This window comes from Sus scrofa, chromosome 10 (assembly GCF_000003025.6).
Source record: "Sus scrofa isolate TJ Tabasco breed Duroc chromosome 10, Sscrofa11.1, whole genome shotgun sequence".
NCBI lineage: Eukaryota > Metazoa > Chordata > Mammalia > Artiodactyla > Suidae > Sus > Sus scrofa.
Window position 1 is genome coordinate 53885244 of NC_010452.4, and position 25740 is coordinate 53910983.

The 25740-nt window shown below is 40.6% G+C and overlaps 1 protein-coding gene across 14 annotated transcripts in view; it reads left to right on the forward strand.

The window, feature by feature from the left end:
• NEBL (nebulette) overlaps positions 1 to 25740 on the forward strand; it is a 354941-nt gene that overhangs the window by 282315 nt on the left and 46886 nt on the right. For 13 of the 14 annotated variants that reach the window (XM_021064951.1, XM_021064957.1, XM_021064956.1 and 10 more), the window contains 8 exons: positions 550 to 654; positions 2665 to 2772; positions 9327 to 9437; positions 13124 to 13234; positions 15712 to 15822; positions 20625 to 20735; positions 20903 to 21013; positions 24082 to 24186. The exons of the other annotated variant lie outside the window; for it this stretch is intronic. In XM_021064951.1, coding sequence (XP_020920610.1) covers positions 550 to 654; positions 2665 to 2772; positions 9327 to 9437; positions 13124 to 13234; positions 15712 to 15822; positions 20625 to 20735; positions 20903 to 21013; positions 24082 to 24186 — 873 coding nt within the window. The remainder of the gene's footprint in view (positions 1 to 549; positions 655 to 2664; positions 2773 to 9326; positions 9438 to 13123; positions 13235 to 15711; positions 15823 to 20624; positions 20736 to 20902; positions 21014 to 24081; positions 24187 to 25740) is intronic. 14 annotated transcript variants of the gene reach the window in all.

Genomic DNA, 25740 nt, shown 5'->3' on the forward strand with positions numbered 1-25740 from the left:
GAGAGAACATTCACCTTTTAGGAATCCGTCACCCTCTCATTTTCCTTATGACCCCCAATTTTTCTCATGGATGAGCCATTGTATACAACTTTTTTGCTTTCCTGCTGCAGCTTTCCTTTCCCCTGTTCTTTCTTCTTTCTTCCGCCGTCTCTTCTTGTAGATGCAGGTAAATACATTCCTGTTCCAGGATAGGGGCAGGGCCAATCACCTTTTATTTTGCCCACTTTGCCTGTTCGCAAGAGTTATGGGTTTTTCCATCATTGCTCCCAGTGTCATGAATATCTTTTATGTTGTATTTACAGCCAGTTGTTCTCTGCTTCTCTTGAGTGTTTTATATGCTGTTCACATGGACCACCTCGAGCTGGTCTCTCTTGCGTTGCCAGTTTAGCTCAGGGTCAGAAACCTGCATGCCCAACTGACTGCAGATGGGAACTTGATAGTGGCTTTGCAGCTCTCCGTGGCTTGTAGATTTCAGTTTGCATTCCTAAGTATTAGTTGCTCCAATCAGCCTCTTTTATTCTGACTTTATTTTCATGTTCTCTGTTTTAGCGAGAGTATAGAAAGCTCTTTGAGGAAAACAAAGGAATGTACCATTTTGAGGCCGATGCTGCAGAACACCTGCACCATAAAGACAACGCCAGGCTCCAGAGTCAGGTGCGTGCCCTCTCAGCCTGGACCCTGTCACCCACGCTGCCGGGCACCTCGATGAGCATATGCAGCTGCTGGGGAGAATGTGCATCATGAGAAAAACCTCAGGCACTCTTTTCTCTCTATTTATTGGGTTGGGGAAATACGAACCATGTTTCCATATACAGGCATTTCAGAACAGTCACTATACACGATTTAAAACTTACAATATGTGAGTTAGTTACATGGTGATCAAATCTCATGATGATTTCAATTTTTATAGCATACTGATGTGTCATTTTGAGCTGCAAAAGTTATTTTCCAGGCAGAAAATTTATTATAATTTCTCAGTTCAATTATAAGTGTATTAAGAAGGGAAAACTATCTTACCAGTGTATTCTATGTTAATGTTTCTCTAAACTAGGAAATTTTAGGTACTCTCTGAAAGAAATTTTTAAAAATATCTTCCTCTGTAAACACTTTAAAGTTGACAACTTTTTTAAATTCTGAATTTCAATAGTTGCCGAAGATATTATGTCCAGCATCTATTATGATAAAATTTTACATCAGTCTTTTAAATGTATGTTATGGAACGTAAATTCCATAATGATCTGATATGTACTATCATTTATTTTCAAAATATATAAACCAGCTCTCCTTTAAGGTTTGGAAATGTATATATTTTTTCTCCTTGTGTTCTTATTTTTATTTCTCCCACAAAATTTTATCCTAACATAGTGCTATTATATTTTAAACACTTTTCTTGATCATTCTATTACACTTCTCTAAAACAAAAATAGGAATTTAAAAATTAGTTATATTTACTGCCACCACAAAGTTCTAAGTTTTGAAAAGGTTCTTTTGGATTGAATTATCATTAACATTATTACTATTATACAAATTAACCAAATTAAGTAATTATTGCACATAAGGATTGTAGTGAAAATACATTTTTGAATGAAATGAATCACGATCGAACCTTTTCTATGAACTTAATTTAAAAAGATATATTGCTAAAAAAAGCCAACCACTCTGACACCTGACAGAGTATAATTCTAGGTATTATAATTAGGAGATAGAAAATACTGATCATTTTATAAACTAAAGATGGGGATTGGTTGTAACTGAAATAAGTAATTCATGATATGATATTATTCAGTAATGCTAAGCAACGCTGAAGGAAGTCATGCCAAAGCTCTCTGTGTTTCCTTCACTGTCTATGGAGAAACTCAGCAGTCCCAACACTGTCCTCGCTTTGCCAGAAAGAGAGAATCACAGCTATGTTTTTCTTCTTGTTGATGATTTACCGATAGGCCTTCAGAGCTGTCACAGGGAGCTCTCTTTCTCTTTATTCTGTCTTCTTTCTCTGTCTTGGCCTTTCTGTCTCTCTCTCTATGTACCTATACATGTGTGTATAAAATGTGTGTATACCCTGTAACCCCACATATATGAGGTATATGTATCTATGTATCCCAGCTGTTTAAATACTTTGCACAAGTCCTAGAGCCTCATTATTGAGTTCTAAATAATTTTTATCCCTTAACATTTTGTTTGTTTGTTTGTTTTTTGTCTTTTTGCCATTTCTTGGGCCGCTCCCGCAGCATATGGAGGTTCCCAGGCTGGGGGTCTAATTGGAGCTGGAGCCGCTGGCCTATACCAGGGCCACAGCAACGCCAGAGCCACAGCATTGCCAGATCCGAGCCACGTCTGTGAGCTACACCACAGCTCACGGCAATGCTGGATCCTTACCCCACTGAGAGAGGCCAGGGATCGAACCCGCAACCTCATGGTTCCTAGTCAGATTCACTAACCCCTGAGCCACGATGGGAACTCCTCCCTTAACATTTTTATATATTATGTGTTTACTCTCTTTGTATATCATTAATCACAGGGAACCCAGGGATCACCTAAATGACCAGAATAATGTGATTTTAGAAAACAGGGTGATAGATTTTGCATGTATATTTATTTTACTTTGCTCTATTTGTATAAGGGGTTAAGAGCTTTATGGGCCTTTTATACTTTTTTTCAATGAAGGTTAAGTACAAAGAAGAATATGAGAAAAATAAGGGGAAATCGATGCTTGAATTTGTGGAGACACCATCATATCAGGCTTCAAAGGAGGCTCAGAAGATGCAGAGTGAGGTGGGTCCCTTTGTTTTATTATCAACTGTTGACTCCATGTTTTATCATGGAAAGGAAGCAGTTCAGAGTGTTGACTAAATCTAAAAGAAAGAACACAGTACTGGCAAGACCCAGCGAATCTGCCTTCTAGATACGGAGGCATCTTGTCCAGGTCATTGATTTTTTTTTTTTTTTTTTTTTTGGCCCCATTTGCCCATTTGACAAATATGGATATCAGGCTACGTGAGCTCTAACATTCTGTGATGATAAAATTGACTCTGTCAGGCTGTGTCTGTGTGAAACTATAATGAGCCGATAAAAACTAAAAAGAAAATGAAGAGCTGGTTGCTTTACATACTTTTTAAAAATTTTTTGAAATGAGAAAAGAACTAACATTTATTTGATACTTACTCTGTGCTAGGTGATATGCTGAGTGTTTTGTACAGGTCAGCTCCCTTGATATGCTCAAGGTAATGATGCCAGCTAGGTACATCCCTAGATTGGTAATGCAGCCACTGAAGTGAATTCTTACCTAAAATTATGTACCTAGTAAGTGCTGATGTTTTGGGTCTGGGTAAAAATCATAAATGAATCCCTTTTTCCTGTTTATTTCTTTGACTGTCCCCTAACCGCTGGCCAATAGTGACCCGGAAGTTTCAAGCCATCAAGAGAAGTGAAAAGGAAAGTTCCCCATGACCCAGCAGGTTAAGTGTCTTGGTGTAACCGCAGCAATGGCGCAGGTTGTAACTGTGGCACAGGTTCAATCCCTGGCCTAGGAGTTTCCACATGTCGTGCGTGGGTGGAGCCAGAAAGGAAAAAAAGAGAGAGAATAGATCACTTAAAAATTTTTTTCTAGGAGTTCCCGTCAGGGCGCAGCGGAAATGAATCTGATAGGAACCATAAGGTTGCAGGTTCGATCCCTGGCCTCGCTCAGTGGCTTAAGGATCTGGCGTTGCCATGAGCAGTGGTGTAGGTCGCAGACATGGCTCAGATCTAGAGTTGCAGTGGCTGTGGTGTAGGCCAGTAGCTGTAGCTCCGATTCGACCCCTAGCCTGGGAACCTCCATATCCTGTGGGTGTGGCCCTAAAAAGCAAAAAAAAAGAAAAAATCTTTTTCTACTTAATTTTCTTCTTAAGATAATGCTGGGTCGCATCCGGATATTCCCCACTCTAGCTCCTCTCTGTCCCAGTGAGATTTCTCCTGTTGCTTTTTGGGGGGAGAGGGGTCCCAGACACCAGACACAGAAGGTTTTGTCTGCAGCCAACATCCAAATTCCGTGGGTACAACCGAGTTATGACTTCAAAGGGACAGAAGTAGTGGGCAGTGCTATCAGCTGGTTACAACGCCAGGGCTCTACTCCAGGCGTGCTCAGTGAGCAAGATCTTTTCTGTTTTTTAGAAATAACATCAAAACAGGGAGAAATGATAATTTCTGGAACAGTAAAACTCTCATAGGAATTTTGTAAACATTACATATGCTTTGTTGAAATGTTATGATTCATCTTCTCAGGGAAAGGGCACACAGATATTAGTGTGGCTTGTTGAATGTCAGAGTTGTTTAATTTCTTCTTCCAGGAAGAGGAGAAAATAATTGTATTTCTCATGTCTCATCTTCTTAAGCCAGTCAAGGGGAATTTGATCAAGAATGGTCAGTTGAATATTTTAGTCATTTCTTTTAACTGAATTGACGGAGCGCGTAAATTTGGTCAAAATTTGAAGCCCTACAAAAACTTGGGTTTGATGGGATAACTTGCTGGAATGTTTTTTTGTTCCAGCCAGCTCTGGCTGCTATAACAAAGTACCACAGACTGGGTGGCTTTGACGACAGAAACTAATTTTGCATAGTTGCGGAGGCTGGAGGTCTAAGATCAGGGTGCCAGCACCCTGAATTCTGGTGAGGACCTTCTTTGGGGGTGGAGGCTGCCCCCCTCTGTATCTTCACGTGATGGAGAGCTGGGAGAGGGAGCAAGCTCTCCACCGACTCTGCGAAGGGCCCTGAGCCCATTCACAAGGGTTCCCTTGCGCGATGGCCTCGTCTGATCATCACCTCCTGGAGGCCCCGCCTCCTAATGTCCGCACAGCCGGCGGGGAAGGGGCTCGACGGACGAGTGAGTTGCGGAGGGACGTCTTCAGGCCGTAGCGCCTTGTCTGCCTTGCGGAGCAGTGTGGAAAGTATTGTTTTTATCCTTCACACCGCTTTCTTCTCTTTCTTTGCTTGCGCCGGATTTCCAATCAGTTTCCCTCTGTTTTGTCATCACTGATCCACAGTCCAGAAACAAGTTTCTACTCTCACGAGTCATTGTGGGTTCTCTGGAAGTTTCAGACTCTATGAAGTTGTTCAATAAGTTTGCCCCGAGAGATGCAGGTTTCAAAAGTCTTGTTCATTTTTTTCTGAAAACAACATCGAGAGGGAGGTACCAGCATTTCGGGCTTACCTTCTGCTTCTCCTGCTCGCCGCTGCCCCGCTCCCTTTACCTCGTCCTCTTGTCTTTGGTCTGCAGGCTCAGGAACGTCCTGCCAAGGACCTTTGTGCCATTCTGCTCTCCTGGTTGCTTGATTTTTTTTTTTTTTCTCTATTAGTTCATTTCCTTTCCTCTTATTACAAAATCCTGGAAGTTAAAATGCATGTATTAATAGATTCTAATATTGCATTTCTGTAGTAGAGCCGAGGGTGGCTTGTGAGCTGGGATTTTAGAGCCTTCTCTCTCATCATAGTCTGTCTTCTTCACGCATCTTACTCTCCTGTTCCTGCCACGTGTGCTCTTTCTGTGAAGGTGGCAGTCACATTCCTCGGCTCTGGTTTTTCCATTTCCTCCTCTTCCTGCTTGAACTGAGCTTTCCCATTCATCTGAGTTTCAGAACCAGCCTTTGAAATGGGGTCTCATGGTCCCTCTCTTAGGGTGAAGGAGGAAAGGAGTTTCCCCAGTTGGTGCTGTCCCCAGTTGGGAGCTGGGTCTGCATGACGTGTGGTTCTCACGCAGGGCGCTTGCTCCTGGTCCTGAGGTCTCAGGGACCGCCCGCCACGCCTCCTTTATGAAGAAGACCTGCCTCTTCAAACTGCTCTTGCTTAGGCCCCAGGCTGTTTTAACTTTGATCTCTGCGGCGCTCGCCTGGTCTTGTTCACAGAGGCACATGTTCCCTCTCTGTGTTCTTCTCTTTGATCCTGTCTGCACTTTCTCTTCTGAATGTTCCATTTCCCCTCCCTTCTTTATCCCCATGGCTGTAGGAATCAAACTCCTCCGTGGATAAATCCCAGAGAACTGTGTTGGGAATGCACATCCCCACGCTGCTGCCGTGGGATCCGCTTCCGTGGGTCTCACGGTGGAGTCTGGGAATAGTATTCTAACACCATCCTAGAAGCTTCTGATGGAGGTGGTTCAACAACCACACTTTGAGAAACAGACATACTGAAGGAGACTAATGGTCTCTAACTAAAATCATAAAAACAAGCTGGGTAAACAATACCCTCCCCAACATATAGATTCGTTGCTGCTTAAAGAACCAGTGGACCAAATGGTGTTTATTTACATGAAACACTCGGTTTTTTGTTTGTTTGTTTGTTTCTGTTGGGGATGGACCCTCAAAAAAGAAAAGATTGCCCAAGAACAAATTTAAATGTACATCTGGCAGGGACTTGGAAGTTAACCTACCTCCATGCTGCGAAAGTACTGTACTCTCTACGTAGGCATGGTTCCTTGTGCAGATTTTCAAATGTGGTAACTAGCGCTTTGCTTTTATCATTGCTTCAGCTACACAGAACAGAAGGAAAATTAATTGTTGACAATCGAAAAAAATCAAATGAACAAATTCGTAAATCAGCTTTAATGTTTAACCGTAGCTATAAATTTATTATATGCTGTGAAATTAACTTACATTGGGACTGTGGAGGTCTTTTGTTAATATGGCTTTCAATTTTTGCTATTCTGATTTCTGGTATTGTCACCAGGGGAGAATGATCCTTTGCGAGGCTGAGCATGTTTCCCCTTTAATTATAGCCCTCGGCTATTAGATTTTTAGGCTCAGCAATTCTGCTTCTGCTCAGCAGGGCTTGAGGAAGAAAGAACTCTTCCAATGGAAAATATCATTGAGCCAAATTCATCCTATAAAAGATTTATGCTGTATAATTTATTCTCTATTATTTGGTATATAATTTTTTCTCTTTTTTTTTTTTGGATATGCTTATGGCATACAGAAGTTCCTGGACCAGGGATCAAACCTGAGCCAGAGCAATGACCTAAACCACAGCAGTGACAATGCTGGATTCTTAACCTGCTAGGCCACTAGGGAACTCCAGCATATAAATTTTATACTAGAAAAATAAAATTTCTCAGGAGTTCCTGTCATGGCGCAGCAGAAACAAATCCACCTAGGAACCATGAGGTTGTGGTTCGATCCCTGTCCTCTCTCAGTGGGTTAAGGATCCAGTGTGGCCATGAGCTGTGGCATGGGTCGAAGACACGGCTCAGATCTGGTGTTGCTGTGGCTGTGGCGTAGGCTGGCAGCTACAGCTCCGATTAGGCCCGTGGCCTGGGAACTTCCATATGCTACAGGTGTGGCCCTAAAAAGACAAAAGACAAAAAAGAAAAAAGAAATAAAATATCTGAAAATATAGTTAGAGTATGATTTGAAAGATGTCTTTAAATGAAGGACCAATGAAATAGATACAAAGAGATGGTTTTTATTGCTAAGCGGAAGCTTGACTGCGTTCTTTAAGGCCTTGTATGGGTAAAGCTAAGTATGATCTCAGGAAAAGCCACTAGCATAAAATTATGCCTTTCTCACTTTCTTCTAGGGCCAGATATAGGTTTAACCAGTGCGTTTTCTAGAAGAAATCTCAAATCTGACTTTGGAAAGTTTTTTGTCTTCTGGTCTACAAATAGAGCTCTTCTAACATTTTGTATGTTAGAGGTATGCTACAGTTTTATTTTTTTCCACCCGTATATTGGCCAGTTTTGATTTTTTTTTTTTTTTTTTTTTTTTTTTTTTTTTTTTTTTTTTTGCCACCCTGCAACAGCAGCGTACAGAGTTCCTGGGGCAGGAATCAGGTCCCATCCGCAGCTGCAACCTGTCCTGCAGTGGCAGTGCCAGGTCGCTGGATCCTTTAATGCAGGATCTAGGCTAGGGATGGAACATGCATCCTGGTGCTGCAGAGACACTGCCAATCCCCTTGTGCCACAGTGGGAACTCCTATTGGCCAGTTCTCGTCGTCATTAACCTTCCGTAATGACTTACTTCCATCAAATAGTTTTTTTCTTTTTTCAGAGAAGGGCTTTTTGATGTGAAAACTCTGAAGTAAATATATAAATACACTTATATTTATATTTCACTTTTTTTTGGGGGGTGGGGCTGCAGCTATGACAAATGGAAGTTCTAGGGGCCGAGGTTTGAATCTGTGCCTCCGAAGCGACTTGAGCTGCTGCAGAGACAACGCCAGATCCTTAGGATGTTTTCAGTGCAACCTCTTAATGAGCTCTGTTGGTGTTAGTGTTTACAGAACACCCATTCTCTATGGCTATTCCTGGATTATTTGTTAAACAGTGCAGAGCTCTGTGTTTCTCTTACATGTAGGTGAGGGCACATCATATTGTCTTATCCTCCATCACAGTTTGGAGAATTTCTGCGTGTAATTACCTATCCCTGGAATACGTGCATAATGAACCTGGAAATAGCTTTTCGTTTTGCACTGAGAACGGTCTCACGCAGAATTTCTTTCTTTTTTTTTTTTTATCATCTTTCTGTTACAATTTGAATAAAATATTTACCTGGTAAAATCTGAGCCCTGTTTGATAAATATTTCACGTGGGCAGCTGTTTTTATTATTTAGGGAGACTGTTTTTAGAGTCATAAAGAAAGGATGGGTTGAAAAGCATTGATTTCCAGATATCAAGATCAAATGTAGATTTTCGAGACTCATGGCCAGAGGGTGGCCGTGTCACAAGGGTAGGTGGGGACATGGATTTAGCCTTCAGAGTCTTTCATTTCTTGTTGTGAGCTTTTACTTAAAGGTTCAAGATGAGATTCTCCTCACAGGGAGATTCATTCATAGCAACTTCATGGATGGTAGAGAAAGTTTTCTCAAGGCCAAAATCATTAAAGGAAAATGTCCTCCAAATTGTCTTGCTTGAATTCCCAAAAGACTGACAGCGAGAGGGATGACGAGGACATACACATTAATTCTGCTTTGGTCTGAGTGCCCCTCATGCTGCCAGAATCTCTTCTGGTGGATGGATCCACTGTCTTCTGCGTGACCAGTCAGATGATCCAGTCGAATAGCCAGTCTCGATGGTTCTTCTTCCCACACGGGCTGACGTCAAGCAGTAGCAGGTGGTATGATGTTCAGCAGCCTCCCTGAGGATGCTTTTCCCAGGGAGAAGGCACCTGATGCATCTGCTTTTGTTTGGTAGAACTCTAAAATTTATGATAAAGTCGGAGTTATTTTCCTGTTAATAAGAAGACTCCGAGGGGGTAGACTTATAGAAGGAAAGCATCAGTTTTGTTTCAGGAGCTCTTGTTCGGTTATATATTCAAGAGTCACTGATATTTTGTAAGTTTAAAACTGTGTGGTCTCATTAACAGAAAGTTTACAGAGAAGATTTTGAGAAGGAGATTAAAGGAAGGTCATCACTGGATTTAGACAAGACTCCAGAGTTTTTACATGTGAAATACATCACCAACCTTCTGAAGGAGGTATGTTCCAAATATTCCCTGCAAACTTCTGCAAAAGAAATTTAAAGCCATCACCCAGGAAAAATGTACCAAGCAGTTCTCAACCAGTTCCCTCAGTCAGGGTTTGAGATATCAGTCCGTCACTCCTTCCCTCACTTTGACCTTCCTTAGTAGTTCCTCATTTTCCTTAAAAACGGGAAAGTGTTAACATTTCTGTTCTAAGTTGAGAGAAGAAATAGCCAAGATTTCCTGGAAAAACTTGAAAAATATTCTGATTTATGTGTTCGGAGTGTAGCTTAGAAGCTCTATAAGTAGTTTCTTGGCTTTGTAGCAGTTATTTACTGAGGGAAGTAAGTCAGAAAGAGAAAGACAAATACCATATGATATCACTTATATCTGGAATCTAATCTATGGCACAAAGGAAACTTTCTACAGAAGAGAAAATCATGGACTTGGAGAATAGACTTGTGGTTGCCAAGGGGCAGCGGGAGGGAGTGGGATGGATGGGAACTTGGGGTTAATAGATGCAGACTCTTGCCTTTGGAATAGATTAGCAATGAGATCCTGCTGTGTAGCACTGGGAACTCTGTCTAGTCACTTATGATGGAGCATGATAATGGGAGAAAAAGAACGTATGCATTGTATGAGTAACTGGGTCACCATGCTGTACAGTAGAAAAAAAAAATGTATTGGGAAAATTAAAAAAATATATTTTGGGAGTCCCACTGTGGCTCAGCAGTAACAAATCTGACTAGTATCCGTGAGGATGCGGGTTCAATCCCTGGCCTCTCTCAGTGGGTTAAGTATCTGGTAGTTGCCGTGAGCTGTGGTGTGGGTTGCAGACATGGCTCAGATCCTGTGTTGCTGTGGCTGTGGTGTAGGCTGGCAGCTGCAGCTCCATTTCGACCCTCGCCTGGAAACTTCCATATGCCATGGGTATGACCCTAAAAAACAAAAAACAAAACAAAAACAAACTTTTTTTTTTTTTAATACGGATGAGGCTAGCTTGATTTTCTCCGATTTAGTTATGTAAAAACATATATTAGAACCTCTGTAGCATTCTCAGGACATTTGATATCAGAAATGAGGTGCTCTTGTGTGAAGGTCTGGATAACTGGTACATGTTTGGGTTCTAAGTAGGGAAAAATAATTTATTCAGCATATAGAACATAGGAATTCGTGTCCCTTTATCATTTTATACTCAGCAGGATTTCCTTCTCACCCCAAATTTAGTGGTGCATTTGGCCCACAGTGTATTAAATTCATTGAACATTAAGGCTCTCAAAGCTAACAGTTAAAAACATCATGCTCGCAGTTTAAAAGTTGTTTGTTTCTATTTCTTTAAAAAAATGGTTGCTAAGTAACTTGCAGATTTTTCAATTCTCTGTTTAAGTAGATTCTCTTAACATTAAGAGAAAGCTTTAGAGAACTCCATTTCATCCTGAATTTTTTTTTTTTTTTTTTTTTTTTGTCTTTTTGCCTTTTCTAGGGCCACACCCGCGGCACATGGAGGTTCCCAGGCTAGGGGTCTAATCGGAGCTGTAGCCACTGACCTACACCAGAGCCACAGCAGTGAGGGATCCAAGCCACGTCTGCAACCTACACCACAGCTTGTGGCAACGCGGGATCCTTACCCCACTGAGCAACCTCATGGTTCCTAGTCAGATTCGTTAACCACTGCACCACGACAGGAACTCCCATCCTGAATTTTGAACTGAAGAAACTATTCCTGAAAGAAATATCTTAAACCAGTGAAATAAATTAGAGCATAATTCTCTACATGGATTCAAATCATCATGAACTTCTTTGATAACCAAATGCCAGCTGGCCTTTTCCATTTAACGGCTCCTAGAAATTTAATGGGCTTCACTGTTGCAATATATGTTGGGCTGAAATAGGCGTATAGTTTATGAAAGAGAGTTCCTGCTGTGCTATCTTTTCTCACTTACTAGTTCCTATAGAAATTTTTGAAGTTAAAGGTGATCACGTGGCAACGTTCTGCTGTTGTTGTCTTCCACTTTAAACATATGCACTATTTATTTGAATTTTTAAAAGGGAATCTCTTTATTGTTTACATACAAATGACAACATGAGATTATTTTGAGCTTCGTGAATGACTTTAATGTACATGCCGTTGCTGTTTTCTTTTTCTTTGTGAACGAATCTCCCTTTAGACTTTTTGATACAAAATATATGCATCCGTATAGGAAAAAGGTCCAGAGACTGTGATTAAAAATCTTTTAGGAGTTCCTGTCGTGGCACAGCGGAAATTAATCCAACTAGGAACCATGAGGTTGCAGGTTTGATCCCTGGCCTCGCTCAGTGGGTTAAGGATCTGGCGTTGTTGTGAGCTGTGGTGTAGGCCACAGATCTGGCATTGCTGTGGCTGTGGTGTAGGCCCGCTGCTGTAGCTCTGTTTCGACCTCTAGCTGGGAACCTCCATATGCCGAAGGGGCGGCCCTAAAAAGACAAAAAAACAAAATTTTTTTTTAATTAAGTTATAATGACATCTAAATTTTTTTAGGGGGGGGTCAGGAAGTCTGCATTGTCTCATTTTAAAAAGAGACTGTGACTTAATGAAACTGTGACTTCCTTTTCCAAGTGTAAACATGTAAATTGCTTTTTCATTCTTTATGGTTTTTGAATCTCTGTTGCCATTTAAAGTATTCAGAGTATCGTTTTATTCTTCATGTCATTTGATTCCCTCAATTGTCCTTGACACTGGCAGGACAAGTATTTTTACTTTTATTTTGTTCTGTGTGGAAATCAAGGCTCAGTTACTTAAAGGCCTCTTGAAGGTCATATGATCAAATAAGTGAAGGAACTCTGACTTTTATCCAGGTCATTTGACTCCAGAGCTCTTTCCAAAATTACATGCAGGTCATTACAGTGTCTTGTAGGCTATTAGCGAAGCAGAGGACCGGCTAATTTAATTAAACAGGACAAAGAGAAAATAACATCAAATGAACCCTAGAATTAACTAGAACATGATTTCTTGTCATTAAAGGAAGTCTCATCTTTCATCTGACAAGTTAGTCATAAAGGCAACTTAGTAGAATTGGATTAAGATATGTATTGTTTTCATAATTCGATTAATAAGAAAAGAAATTCATTAGCACACACATATGAAACCTATGTTATATATAAAAAGATCAGTAAAGACATTTGGATCTACTTAAAATATTAGAATATGTAAAATTCAGGCTATGTACTATCAATCTGTAGGAAATTATTTGGCTTTACAAATCTTTAAATAAAATGGAGGCTTTTTTAACTTTGGCTCTGTCAATCCTTTTGATTTTGTGATTTTTCATTCTTTTTCAATTATGTTCTTTTGATGATTCCTAGTTTATAGACAGCTTTCAAAGAAATACTTCAAATAATTAATAAGAAACATGCATACCTAAGATCTTCCTACCCATTTAAAAGGAAGATATCTTTTTAAAATATGGCAGCAATATGGTACCAAAATATGTGGGAGTCAAGGATGAAAGAAAAAAGACTGATAATATTGGAAGCCACTCTAAACATGATTAAAAGAGAAAATGAAGTATCTGTAGGAAATAAAGAGCATGAATGCTCAGAAATCTGGTTCATTCCTTTCTAGAAATATTTTCTCCCTTCTGTGGTCTCTAGGAAAACGTGAACAGTATATAAATTAAAGAGTTTCCTAGCAAATTTCAAACAGTACTATTCTTGTCTCATAGAAGGAATATAAAAAGGATTTGGAAAATGAAATAAAAGGGAAAGGAATGGAACTTAATTCAGAAGTTCTTGATATTCAGAGAGCCAAGCGAGCATCTGAAATGGCTAGTGAGGTGAGTATATTTATCTAACACCTGAGAATTATGAATTTTCAGCTGATTTCCCAGTCTGTAAATATTTCTCAAAGGTTGTGCAATTGGCCCTTGAACAACACGAGTTTAAACGGGGCTGGTCCCCTTATACATACTTTTCACTGGTAAATTCTGCAGACGTACATGGTCCACAGTTGGCTGAATCTCTGGATGCTGAGGAACCTTGGATATGGAGGGCCACCTATAAGTTATAGACAGATCAACTCCCTCGTTGTTCAGCGGTCAGCTGTATATAAATGTTCCACAGTTTTTATGTCAAAGATGATTATAAGCAGCTATGTCCTTTTCCTAATCGATGAGTTAAAAAAAAAAAAAATGATGCCCAGCCATTTCCTGTCTATGTGGTATGAGAAAAACGACCATCTCCTCGTTTCAGAGAAAATTCTATATAATACACCAACATAATTTAATGGAAGTTAACTTGATCTTTTGAGCAAGTGAAAGACAGGTTAGGAAGGTGTGTTATCATGATCTGTCAGTAACTCAGTGTAGACGTTCATACCCTCTCCTGCCCAGAAGCACATTGACTCTCCCAGTCCTTGCCTTGCTGCTCAGTGAGTTCACTTAAACCTCTTTATAAAAGGCAAGTGGCCATTACTCACTTTACATGAAATTTATAAGAACGAAGTGCCTCTGAAGTGCTTTAAATCCTTTAATCCTTGTGTTATGTCATTACTTTGATAGCAAATAATGGCAGTGGGCTTTGAGGAGAATCTAGCTGACTTCAGTGAAAAAACTTAAGGCTTTATCCCCATGTGTGAATCAACTGGGGCAATGATGATAATGATTACATTGCTAATGACCCTGTTAGGTTGCAAACGATAGAAACCCAACTCAAACAAAGGAAACGTTTTGGCTTAAGAATGGTCCAAAGTTCAGGTAGGAAGATCCCATTTCCTTCTGATTGGAATTTGAATGATGTTTCTTCCTTCACTTCTCACTGCTGTTATCTTCACTATTGTTTCGCTGGTGGGAGGCTGCTACTTAGTGAAGCCCCCTCTTAATGACAGGACAACTCAAATCTGTGGCCAGTAATCCCAGAGGGAGGCGAGCATCTGTTTCCTTACAGTACAATACAGGTCGAAGGGTTGAATCTCATTGCGTCACCTTCTGTCCTGGGCCCACACCTGATCCAGTCATTCTGTCTGGAGTCAAGGGAGAGCTGTGTATTGATGACCTGTCACCTTCTCATAGTCACCCGTTTGTGCAGTAAACAGCCTAGGTAGTTTAATGGCATTTTTAATATAAAATATTCTAAATTGATGTGTGTTTTTAAAGACTGACGTTCGTCTCAGGCTAATTGTGTTCTTTAAATGAATTAAAGGAAACATTAAAAGCATTTTAGTGGAATTAAAAGTATATGTGGGGGAGTTCCCATTGTGGCACAGCGGAAACAAACCCGACTAGGAACCATGAGGTTGTGGGTTCGATCCCTGGCCTCGCTCAGTGGGTTAAGGATCCAGCGTTACTGTGAGCTGTGGTGTAGGCCGGCGGCTACAGCCCTGATTCGATCCTTGGCCTGGGAACTTCCATATGCTGTGGGTGCGGCCATAAAAAGACAAAAAAGACAGGAAAAAAAAAAGTATGTGTGGGAGGAAGGAAATCAAGCCACCCAAAATTTATGGACTGAGAGGGGTTAGAGGTAATTCCTTAAGAGAAAATTATGGAACTTTTTGTGAGAAGTGGAAGGAGTGGATGCTGGTCAGTCAAAAGCAGGTGTCCGCCACGATGTCTTTGGCTCACATTGTCCTTACATTTTCCTACATTAGGAATTTTCTACAAATTCTTCTGTGGTCGTGATGTACCTCGTCCACATTCAGAATTAGATCTTGTAGATCCTTTGTTGGTAATACTTGGAAAAGTTGTTTTAAACCCTCCATGGCAAAGTTCAGCCAGAGAAAGCTGAGTGGCAAGATGGTGGTGGGAGCAGCAGTAAGCCGGGTCCTAGCAGGTGGGTGTAGGAGTAAGAGGCCAGGAAAAGCTGTGTTCCTGACCACCTGCTGTGTGCTGGGCACTAGGCTCTACCCTGTCTCCTGGATCCTCTCAGTGACCTTACGTGAAGGAATGCTCATCCCCACTTTGCAGATGAGTAACCAGAAATGTGAAGAAACGTTCCCCAAGTCACACCGGCCTCAAACATCAACTCATTAAGCTCGCCTCCCTAAGCTTCAGACCCCAAGACAACTGTCAGTGAAAATTCTGACCTGGCAGTTGCCTTTTTAGAGTCAAAATCGTCAGTGAGAATGGTGAATATAGTTCTAAGCAGTTCAGAAAATTTGGTTCTAGGTGATTATTCATAGTACGAAGTAAGCCGTGTCTTATTCTTTTTTTGGAAAAGTATGTATAGCCATTTTGGGTATTGTTGAAGACAGATATGTTTGTCCCTCAAGTGTCTGTTGTGATAAAATGTTGCTGTTTTTTTTTTTTTTTTTTTTCAGAAAGAATACAAAAAAGATCTGGAATCAAAAATTAAAGGGAAGGGAATGCAAGTTGGCAGCGATGCCCTTGGAATCCAGCATGCCAAAAGAGCTTCCGAGATAGCTAGCGAGGTTAGTAGAGGGAATGATGCAGACCTCAGAACTCATACTTGGAACTTAACCAGTCATATTAACACCCGATTAACTTAACCAGTCGTATTAACACCCTGATTAGTGCATGGAGTTTTCCAAAGCTTCCTCTGACTAGTGTAATGTTTGGAATGGAAACCATTCCCAGTCATTATGCTTATTGGAAAAATTTACAGTTTCTGCTTTGCTCATTAACTTCAAGGATATCGAAGAAAATTAGAAAACATTTTAATAGAAGACACACACACCCATGCCTTCTTCCTTTATCCCATAATACAACAAATTTCATGTTAATTTTAAACTATGATAAATATTTTCATGCCGTTTTTTCTCTAAGGATGGCTCATGAGTTACTTGGCATATCTGTGGTTCTAACTTAGTGAGCAAAACTTGAAATCTAACATGACAGTGATGTTATTTCTGTGTCATTTGGTTGCATGTTCTCAAAATATCCTCTGTTGACCTCATCAAGATGTCTAAAATTTCTGTAGACTCTGTATTTTAGGTGGAGGTATCGTATATTCTCAATGACCATGTTCTTTCATCTAATACCATTTTCTTCTTCATGTAACACATGAACAAGAGGCTATTAATTTAGAAGTTTGGGGGTTCCCATTGTGTAGAGCAGAAACAAATCCGACTAGTATCCATGCAGGTTCAATCCCTGCCCCGCTCAGTGGGTTAAGGATCCGGCATTGCCATGAGCTGTGGTGTAGGTCACAGATGCAGCTTGGATTCCACGTTGCTGTGGCTGTGGTGTAGGCCAGCAGCTGTAGCTCTGATTTGACCCTAGCCTGGGAACTTCCATATGCTGCATGTGTGGCCCTAAAAAGCAAAAAAAAAAAAAAAAAAAAAAAATTCAAGTTTGGTTTTAGAAGCTATGATAAAATATCTATCCTAGCAGGTAACAAAGTTGTAGGAGTCAGATCATATGTGTATTTTTCAAAGAAATACCCCAGAACCAGTTCTGCCTCTCTTGAACAACCCCAGAAATTTTGAAAATATAAAAGGGCCCCTGGAGTAGAGAGGATTTGGGAAGAAATGGTTTTGGAAGAAGCACATGTGGAGAGAAAGTTGGGTGCAGGTTAAAGGGTGCAGCTCACTTATTTCAGGGCTGGTTGGGGTGAGGCTTAGTGGGGCTACTCGGAGAGCTCAGTGTGACACTTGAAGTTAGGAAGAGCTGGCTTAGGACCAACCCCCACCTAGGAATTCTGGAGGTTGAGAGGTAGCTGCTTAACTGCCAGAGGAGTAACTGCTGTGTGGGTCTGCCTACATCCCCAGGGTTAGGTACTGGCCAGGGGAATGGAATGGCCATGACTGATTCAGACAAATGAGGGATGGCAGGGTATCCTTGACCAGTAGGGATGCCATTTAGAAATGGTGGGGGGTGGGAGGATGCATGCTGAACAGGCACTGGAAAACATTCCTTGACTCTGCCCCAATTCTGTCGTCCTCCCGAGAGACAGCCACAGTTGTAAATTTGCTGTACAGCCTTGCAGGTCTGTATATGTAGATACATATACGCTTGTGCACACTGAGACTTTAAAAAAACTTAAATACCATGTACTTCGTGTTTGGTTTTCTCACTTAATCTTACAGGCCTTTTCCATGTTACTTCATATAGTTCTACCTCATTCTTATAGAAAAATAAAGTGTTAAACAACATGGATGTGAATATGCAACCATTTACCTTTTGAAGTTCCAAAGGCATTACCATGTATAAACGACATTTAAATGTATTATAACGGGGACTCAACCTTACATGCCAAGAATGCTTTATTTTTTTCTGCATCTGCTCCTTCTTCCATCCCCTTCTTAGCAAATAGTATCAATGAAATATTTCCCAGAAGTCACTTTCCTCTCATCAGCAGATTTTATTGACTCCACTTCTGTAATGGTTTCCTCGGTCCATCTGCTTCTCCCCGCCCCCGTCCAGGCTACCATCCCCAGTCTCTGGATTGTTGCAACAGCTTCCTGACCAGAATTCTGCTTCCGCTATTGGCCTCTTCGTATACGTCTTTCTCCAGCAGCCAGAACAATCCTTGAATAATTAAGTTCTGTGATTCCTCCCACTTAAAACTCCCCGGGGGCTTCTGGTCATGTGCAGCAGAGGCGCCATGCTCCTTGCCCTGGTGTTCAGGCCCCCTCCTTCCCTTGCTCATGGTGTGTGAGCCTCCCCAGCTTCCAGTCTGCATCTGCGTAAGTGTTAGGGTTTCTGCACCTCTCTGAAAGTTTTCTCCCTGGTCTTCATATGTGCTCTTTCTTGTTCTTCATTTCTTAGATTTGTTAGTACTTTCTTATGGTGACCTCTTGGGCTTCTGAGTAACTAACTACCTAGTAATATCAAATCACTGCTTACGGTTTTCTGCTAATGTTGTTATTATGAGAGAGGGTGGCATCCAGTGTGAGTTCAAGGCGCTGGTTTGGAGTATGGAAGTGGGGTGGAGAATTTGGAGCGGAGAAGCGTTTTCAAAGCCATCCTCATGGGACTGAGACTTGGAGCCAAAAGAAGGCATACTTTCTCTGGAGCAGAGAATGTGGAAAGAACAGAAATTTTGCATTTCTCTCTTTTATTTAAGAACCGGCTTATTCCTTTTATGAAAAGTTGGAGTGTGGCATCTCTCCCTAGTGTGGTAACAGGTTAGCTTGCTCAGCAATTTATTAACTTAGTTTATGCCGATTTAGATATCTCCGTGTACCTTGGGACTGTGTACAGTTGAGACTTCAACAACACAGGGGGTTAATCTGCATGTAGCATAAGGTGTGTGATCTGCCCTCTGATCTGTGGTTCCTCTGCACCCGTGGCTTGAACTAACCACAGACCATGTAGTACTGTAGTATTTACTCTTGAAAAATATCCCTGTGTAAGTGGACCTGTGCAGTTCAAACCTATATTGTTCAAGGCTCAAACTTACTAGGAAAATGGTGCATTTTGGTTATTGAGAAGCTTTGGGAAAAACAGGCCTGGAGGAGTCAGCTGTACTGTGATTACATGTAGCCCAAACCAATTTTGGTGATGCTTGCTATTTTCTTTGTAATTCCGAGTTCTTATTTGCATTTATTTTAACCATGTCCCATTTTTGCCCAACTGACAGCTCTCAATCCTTTCAACCAGAATGTGGGGCTTTGCTATAATTCAACATTTATTTTTTTCAAGTAAAGTCAGTGTGTTCCATTATTACACAACTGACCTGTAATAGTCAAACCTTCCAGGACCTGTGGGCTTGACCATGTGACTTTCTTGAGCCAGTGGTCCATTAATAGATCTGACTCAGGCAGAGGCTCTAAAGCATGTGTGCTGGGGGTGGGGTGGGGCTTGTCCTCTCTGGATGTAAATGTCATCATGTTTTTAAGTTTCCTAAGTTTTCGGGTATTTTATTATGCATCAGTATTAACTGATGCGACTGGTGTTCTGTGAAGTCTGTTTATATGCCTCTGAATGCTTTTAGATTTGAAAGTTCATATGAGAACTTGGTGGCAATTTGTGATGATTGCCTCAGTTTCCACATATATGGTCCTTCAAATGAAGGGTTTTGCTTTTGGACCTTAAAGAAGCTTGCTAAAAATGGAGAGGTTTTTTGCAGACATAGTAATACTTTAATATAATTAGTTTGAAAGTTAAACATTATTACTTGAATTTTTATTCAGAAAAGTGAAACCGAGACTGTAAGTCAGTGAAAATAAGCAGATTTATGGGTAGTAGATAGGGACAAATATAGTATTTCTCTGAGATTGTGTTTTTTTATGGCATCTCTAAATTTAGCACATCACATATGAACAAAGCAAAATTTATATAGCAGGAAATCACAAATCTAGCGTATGCCAACATAATAGGAAATAATTGTTTTTGAAGGAATTTAATAGACGATAATCTATAGTTTTTTCTGCTTAAAATAATTTTTGTTGAAGAATGACATAGAAAAGTGTACAATTATAAGAGTAGAGTGTACAGAATTTTATAATCAGTAATTTCAAAATGTGACAAGAATCTCGTAAGACAGTTGTGGCTGTGTAATTATGACATTTTGTAAGGAACAGATGATCCGATTCAAGTTGGCTCAAAAAAGCAGATAATGTATTGCTTTTGTAAGGAGCTAGTAAAGGAATTCTTGGGCATGGCTTGATTTAGGACTCAACCAGTGTGGTCCCATTCCAGTTTCTATCTTTTTGTACTCAGACAGGCTTTCTTCTGTTTGCAAAGAGACACCTGGCGCTCCCAGGGCTGTGAATTTCTCCGTTCAAGTCCAGTGTGGAGAAAGAGATGCTTCTGTCCTTGAACCAGTCATCCGGGGCCAGGGTGGGGTATATCTTTGCTTAAGTCCAATAGGGCCCTTGGACGCAGCCAGGCTCAGCCACAGTGGAGGGTTTAGACTGGGAAGTGAAGGAGTAAATGGAGGGAAAAGAGGGGTTCCAAGGAAGCGGCCAGAGTTACTCACTGCAGAGTGAAAAGTGACAGTTTTACACTCTCATTTTGTTGATATCCATCAACTGAATTAATATAATTTATCAATTTTATTGTATTGAAATAGAAAACATTTTCCCTCCGCTCACTGTTTTTCTTCCTTAAGTTGGGTTAGTAGAAAAAAAGCCTCCTGATGACTGTCAGTCACTCCAAGTCATGTCCCTACCACAAATCAAGTCTTTGTTGTTCCTTAGAGATAAAGGAAGCGAAGAGCCAGCTTATTTCTAAAAGCCCCGATCTTGATGTTAAAGATGACAGCAAGGTTTTAATGCAGATTTTCAAATTGTCGTGAAGCCCTAATTGTAGGTTTTATTTTCTGCAGAAAGATTATAAAAGAGATCTGGAGACGGAAATTAGAGGGAAAGGCATGCAGGTGAGCACAGGCACCCTCGATATCCAGAGAGCCAAGAGAGCATCCGAAATGGCCAGCCAGGTAAGAAACTGAGAGGACACAAAGTTTACAGCAAACATATCTGGTTGTATACAGAAAAAGTATAAAGGATGTTTCCACTTGTGTGGCCTTGAGATTCAAACAAGTAAGTGTCTACACTGTTACAGAAGGCTACGCAAAGCTCTGAAGATTATTTTCTGTTCTTTCAGAAAGAATATAAGAAAGACTTAGAGAATGAAATTAAAGGGAAAGGGATGCAAGTGAGCGTGGATATCCCGGATATGCTTCGAGCCAAGAGGGCATCTGAAATCTATAGCCAGGTTGGTAGAGAATGAAGATGCTCAGAGTAATAGCATCCAATAGTAACTGGAATTCTGATACCCAATCACCTTGTGCTATGTGTGTCTCTAGGCCTGGTATCTTCTGGAGAGCACTCTGTTCAAAGTCAACACACTTGATTATAAAGGAAGCATTGTGAAAGCTGCATACCTCATTCTTGAAAGGGATGATTGCTGTAGCTTCAGTTAAACAGACATTATCAAGTGTCAGAGCTCCCCTCATGGGGTCCTCTGCTTGAGTCCAAGGACATTTTGACCTTTTTATTTCAATTTTTTGACTCTATTGTAAATTTGGCTCTAATGCCTATGGTATAGAGAAAAAAATTGCAATTTGTCTTTCATCCATTTCATCATGGATATTTTGATTAAACTCTAACTAAAACTAAGAGTGAATACAACTGCAAAAGGTATAAGGTACAATTGAATAGTTGTTAAAATATAAGTGAAGAACTCAAGTTTTCTTGGTAAAATTTAATTTTCAAAGTATATCTGTGACATATCCTCTAGAAAACTGAATATAAGCAAAATAATGACCAAAAGAAGAAAGTTATTGGTAAGATCTGATTGGGTAAAAATATTCATTCAAGAATAATTTCTTTGTTATAAAATTTGTGCTGAGGAGTTCCTGTCGTGGTTCAGTGGTTAACGAACAAAACTAGGATCCATGAGGATGTGGGTTCCATCCCTGGCCTCACTCATTGGGTCAAGGATCTGGCGTTGCAGTGATCTGTGTAGGTCACAGACGTGGCTCAGATCTGGTGTTGCTGTGGCTGTGGTGCAGGCCAGCAGCTGTAGCTCCGATTCGACCCCTAGCCTGGGAACCTCCATATGCCATGGGCGCAGCCCTAAAAAGAAAAAAAAAAAAAAAAAAAAGTGCTGAAAGAATGAATCCCAAAGGAAAAAATAATAAAGGGAATGAAAAAAATGAAACGGTTAAAGAGGAGTCCCGTTGTGGCTCAGTGAAAATGAACCTGGCTAGTGTCAACCTTGCTCCGTGGGTTAAGGATCTGGCATTCCCAAGAGCTGTGGTGTAGGTCGTAGACACAGCTGGATCCTGCATTGCTGTGGCATACGTAGGCCAGCGGCTACAGCTCCAATTCGACCCCTAGCCTGGGAACCTCCATATGCTGCAGGTGTGGCTTAAAAAGCACACACATAAGATAAAAATAAAAATAAAATAAAATAGTTAAAAGTGACAAAGGAATTGAATGTGGTTAATGGGATTTGTGTTGAACTAATTTTAAACAGAATTTGACTAAATTTGTCAAAATTCTGGTTAAACATGAGAAAGCAGTCTAAACATTCATTGGTTCAAAATGAGGGTGTTACGGAATTCAGGTTCAGCTGCTTGTTGCTCAAGAATCCAATACTGAGAGACAAGTGTTGGGTAAAAGGAAAGATAGTTTTATCGAGGAGACCAGCAATTCTGAAACTAAAGGTTCTTGACTTTGTTTAATGACTAATCTATGTTTAATGACTCACATATTATTCTTTGGCCTTGTTTGACTGCTTTCCTTTGTTTCTGTATTTTCTCACTTCTGTCATTAAATGTATTCTTTTTTTTTTTTTTTTTTTTTTCCTTTACTAGGGCCGCTCCCGCGCACATGGAGGTTCCCAGGCTAGGGGTGTAATTGGAGCTGTAGACACCCACCTACGCCAGAGCCACAGCAACGTGGGATCCGAGCTAAGTGCAACCCACACCACAGCTCACGGCAACGCCGGATCCGTAACCCACTGAGCAAGACCAGGGATTGAACCCACAACCTCATGGTTCCTAGTTGGATTCATTCCCATGATGGGAACTCCTAAATTTATTCTTTGACTAAAGTTTTTCTATGGACAAGAGACAGGTGGAAGTAATGTGTGGGGGTGGGGGGATTGGTCTTTCCTGGGAAGACCCCATAGGGTCCTGCTCCATTTCAAGGGTATCAAGCTTCCAGAGTCAAGTATCAAAGGACTTGACTGCTTCTGAGCTTCTCCAGGGACAGAGCAGTTGAGAGGGTCCTGACGTGCATGTCCATCTGTCCTCAGATGTTCACGCTCATCATGTCTCATGACAGCATGTGAACCCAGAGAGAGATTGGCTCTCCCGTATCAGCCGAACTGAGAGTATAGGTACATATTAAAACAGGCATGTGGCCATTTGAGTCAGTGGAGAAAAGTTGCCAAGCTCGCTCATTCATTCAGCAGATAACTTCCTGAGCACCCACCGATGAGCAGAATTAGACGTGGTTTTGTCCTTGAGGAATTACACTATAGTTGTCAAGGGTAGTATGACAAACCCTGATATATCCTACCAAAAGTAAAGATACCAAGAGTAAAAGCTTTCCATTGGAAGCTATTAAAACTCCTGCTTTCACTTAAAAATGTTGATTTTTTTGAGTGTGACAATAGGGTACATCTTAGCTAATGCCTCAGTTTCCCCATCTAGAAGAGAGACTAGTAATCGTATCTGCTTATGGGGTTAATTAAATGAGTTAGTATGGGTTAAGTATGTAGAACAATACCTACTACTTTATAAACGCTGGCAGTAGTAGAAGATATTGCCCAGGATGTATCCGAGCTGATAGTAGTACACTCAGTTGAAAGAAAATTGAGATTTCTATCTCAACTCTAAATACCAGTACCATCTAGTATAATCGGATGCATCTTTATCTGAAGTAAGGAAGCAAAGCATAAATCCGGGAGCATGAAAACAAGTAAGCAGAGAGAGTCAGTTTGCTGATAGGAATATGGAGCTACCCTGAACAGGAACTGGGACAGTAGGTTGTAAACTTAGGAATGCCTCAGAGGGCAAGCCCTCCCAAGGAGTTTGAATGGTTTGGGGTGGGAACCATTGCCTGAGTAGAGGTGAATGTGCTTTTGTAGACTGTTTGCTTACTCTGCATATTTCCTTTATTTTGCTGTTGCATCAACAAGTGCTTTGAACCCTAAGACATATTATAGAGCCATGCAGCAGTAGAATTGGAAAAAGTAATGCCTTTTTCTCTGTCTCTTTTGTCCATGTACACACAGCATTTCAGATTCACGTTAACTGTTTGTATTTTCAGAAAAAATATAAAGATGAGGCAGAGAAGATGCTTTCTAACTATTCTACGGTGGCAGACACTCCTGAAATTCAGAGAATTAAGACAACTCAACAAAACATTAGTGCGGTATGTAGCCATTATTTCTTTTCAGTTGCTACCTTGAAATTCTGTGTTGTAAGGAGGGTCTTTTTTCCTCACTGTCTGATTTTTTTGCTGCATTGCTTGTATTTTCTGTCAAATGTATCTTTACTTCTTTAAAATAGTAAGCATACCAAAGGTTCTTACAAGTTATAATTTATCATGATTGTTTTAGAATTATAAATTCGAATTTCCTTTTTGGTATAAGCAACAGCCATTCTAAACTGAATTTTAAAATTTCACTCAGGAAAGAGCTCTTAAACATCTACACAGATTGTACTTTGAAGATGGAAATAGTTATATGAAGTGATTTCCTTCCCGGTCATTGATTATTTGTACTGATAATACGTCTAGGGCTTTACTAGTTGTAACCAGGTCCTAAACTTTAATATTTTTGTCTTGAGCAATAGGAATTGTATCAGCACCATTAATTAAGATATTAGGCTTATGTGGTTTGTTTGTTTGTTTGTTTTGGCCACGCCTGTGGCATGTGGAAGTTCTCAGGGATCAAACCTGTGCCACGGCAGTGACCCAAGTCACAGCAGTGACAACGCTGGATCCTTAACCCACTGAACCATGTTTGATGGATATAGAAACTGGGCTTATGTTTGATGGATATATAAACTTGAATTCTAAGATAAAAATGGGTGGTACGGCCAATATTTTAATGTAGAATTAACTCAGTAGTTGGTCAAATATGTTATTAAAATATACATCCTATTATTTCTGGAGATTTCTGGAATATTTTCTACCTTCTAATAAATTGGCAAGCTGTGACGTTCAAGCTGTGCTGCTCAGGTACCTCCAGGGTCTCCCAGATGGGCTGTGTTAAGAAATGGAGAAATCTTGCTGGAGGAGGCGATGAGGGAGAAGGCGGTTGGGCCCTTGTCTTCTGTGACTCACGCCTTCCCGATTTCTAGCCTTTGCAAGGGAGGTCCCGGGTGGTACTCGCCCATCCCCCACTGGGACCTACTGCTTAGCACCTGCAGAGATGGGGTTGTACTGTCCTTGGATGAGTGCCTCATTCTCTTTTTCTGTAGAATACTTTGGCGTTTCCTTTGCTTTGTCTTTGAAAGGGGCGGATATTGATAGGGTGCAGAAATGTCAGAAGGTCTAAGGAGTAAGTGGAAGGGAAAATAGGCCGACTTCATGTTGATGGTGATGATGGGGCTAGTAATTTCTTTGAAGACGACGAGAGCATCTTTGCTTTTGTTTGAAGACCAGCAGTTGCTTAAAATTTCATGCTGTTTTTGATTTAAATGGTAACTGCTTAAGTGCTGTTATGTCTTTTTCTTTTTCCCAAATACGCATGTGCCGTATTTTTGTTTTTGAAGAAGGAAACTCTAGTTTGCTGATTTATGGTCTCAGAGCAAGTAATCTGCAGCCATGTAGGGTACCAAGCATACCCTAGAACAGGTAGTAGAGGTTTACTTGTAAGATTATGGAGTATAAATCTGAAGTTTCACAGGTATTCTCATTTATTCGATTGATTAATGTCATGTTGGTGCTCATAAACAGAAGCTATATTGACATTACTTTAAA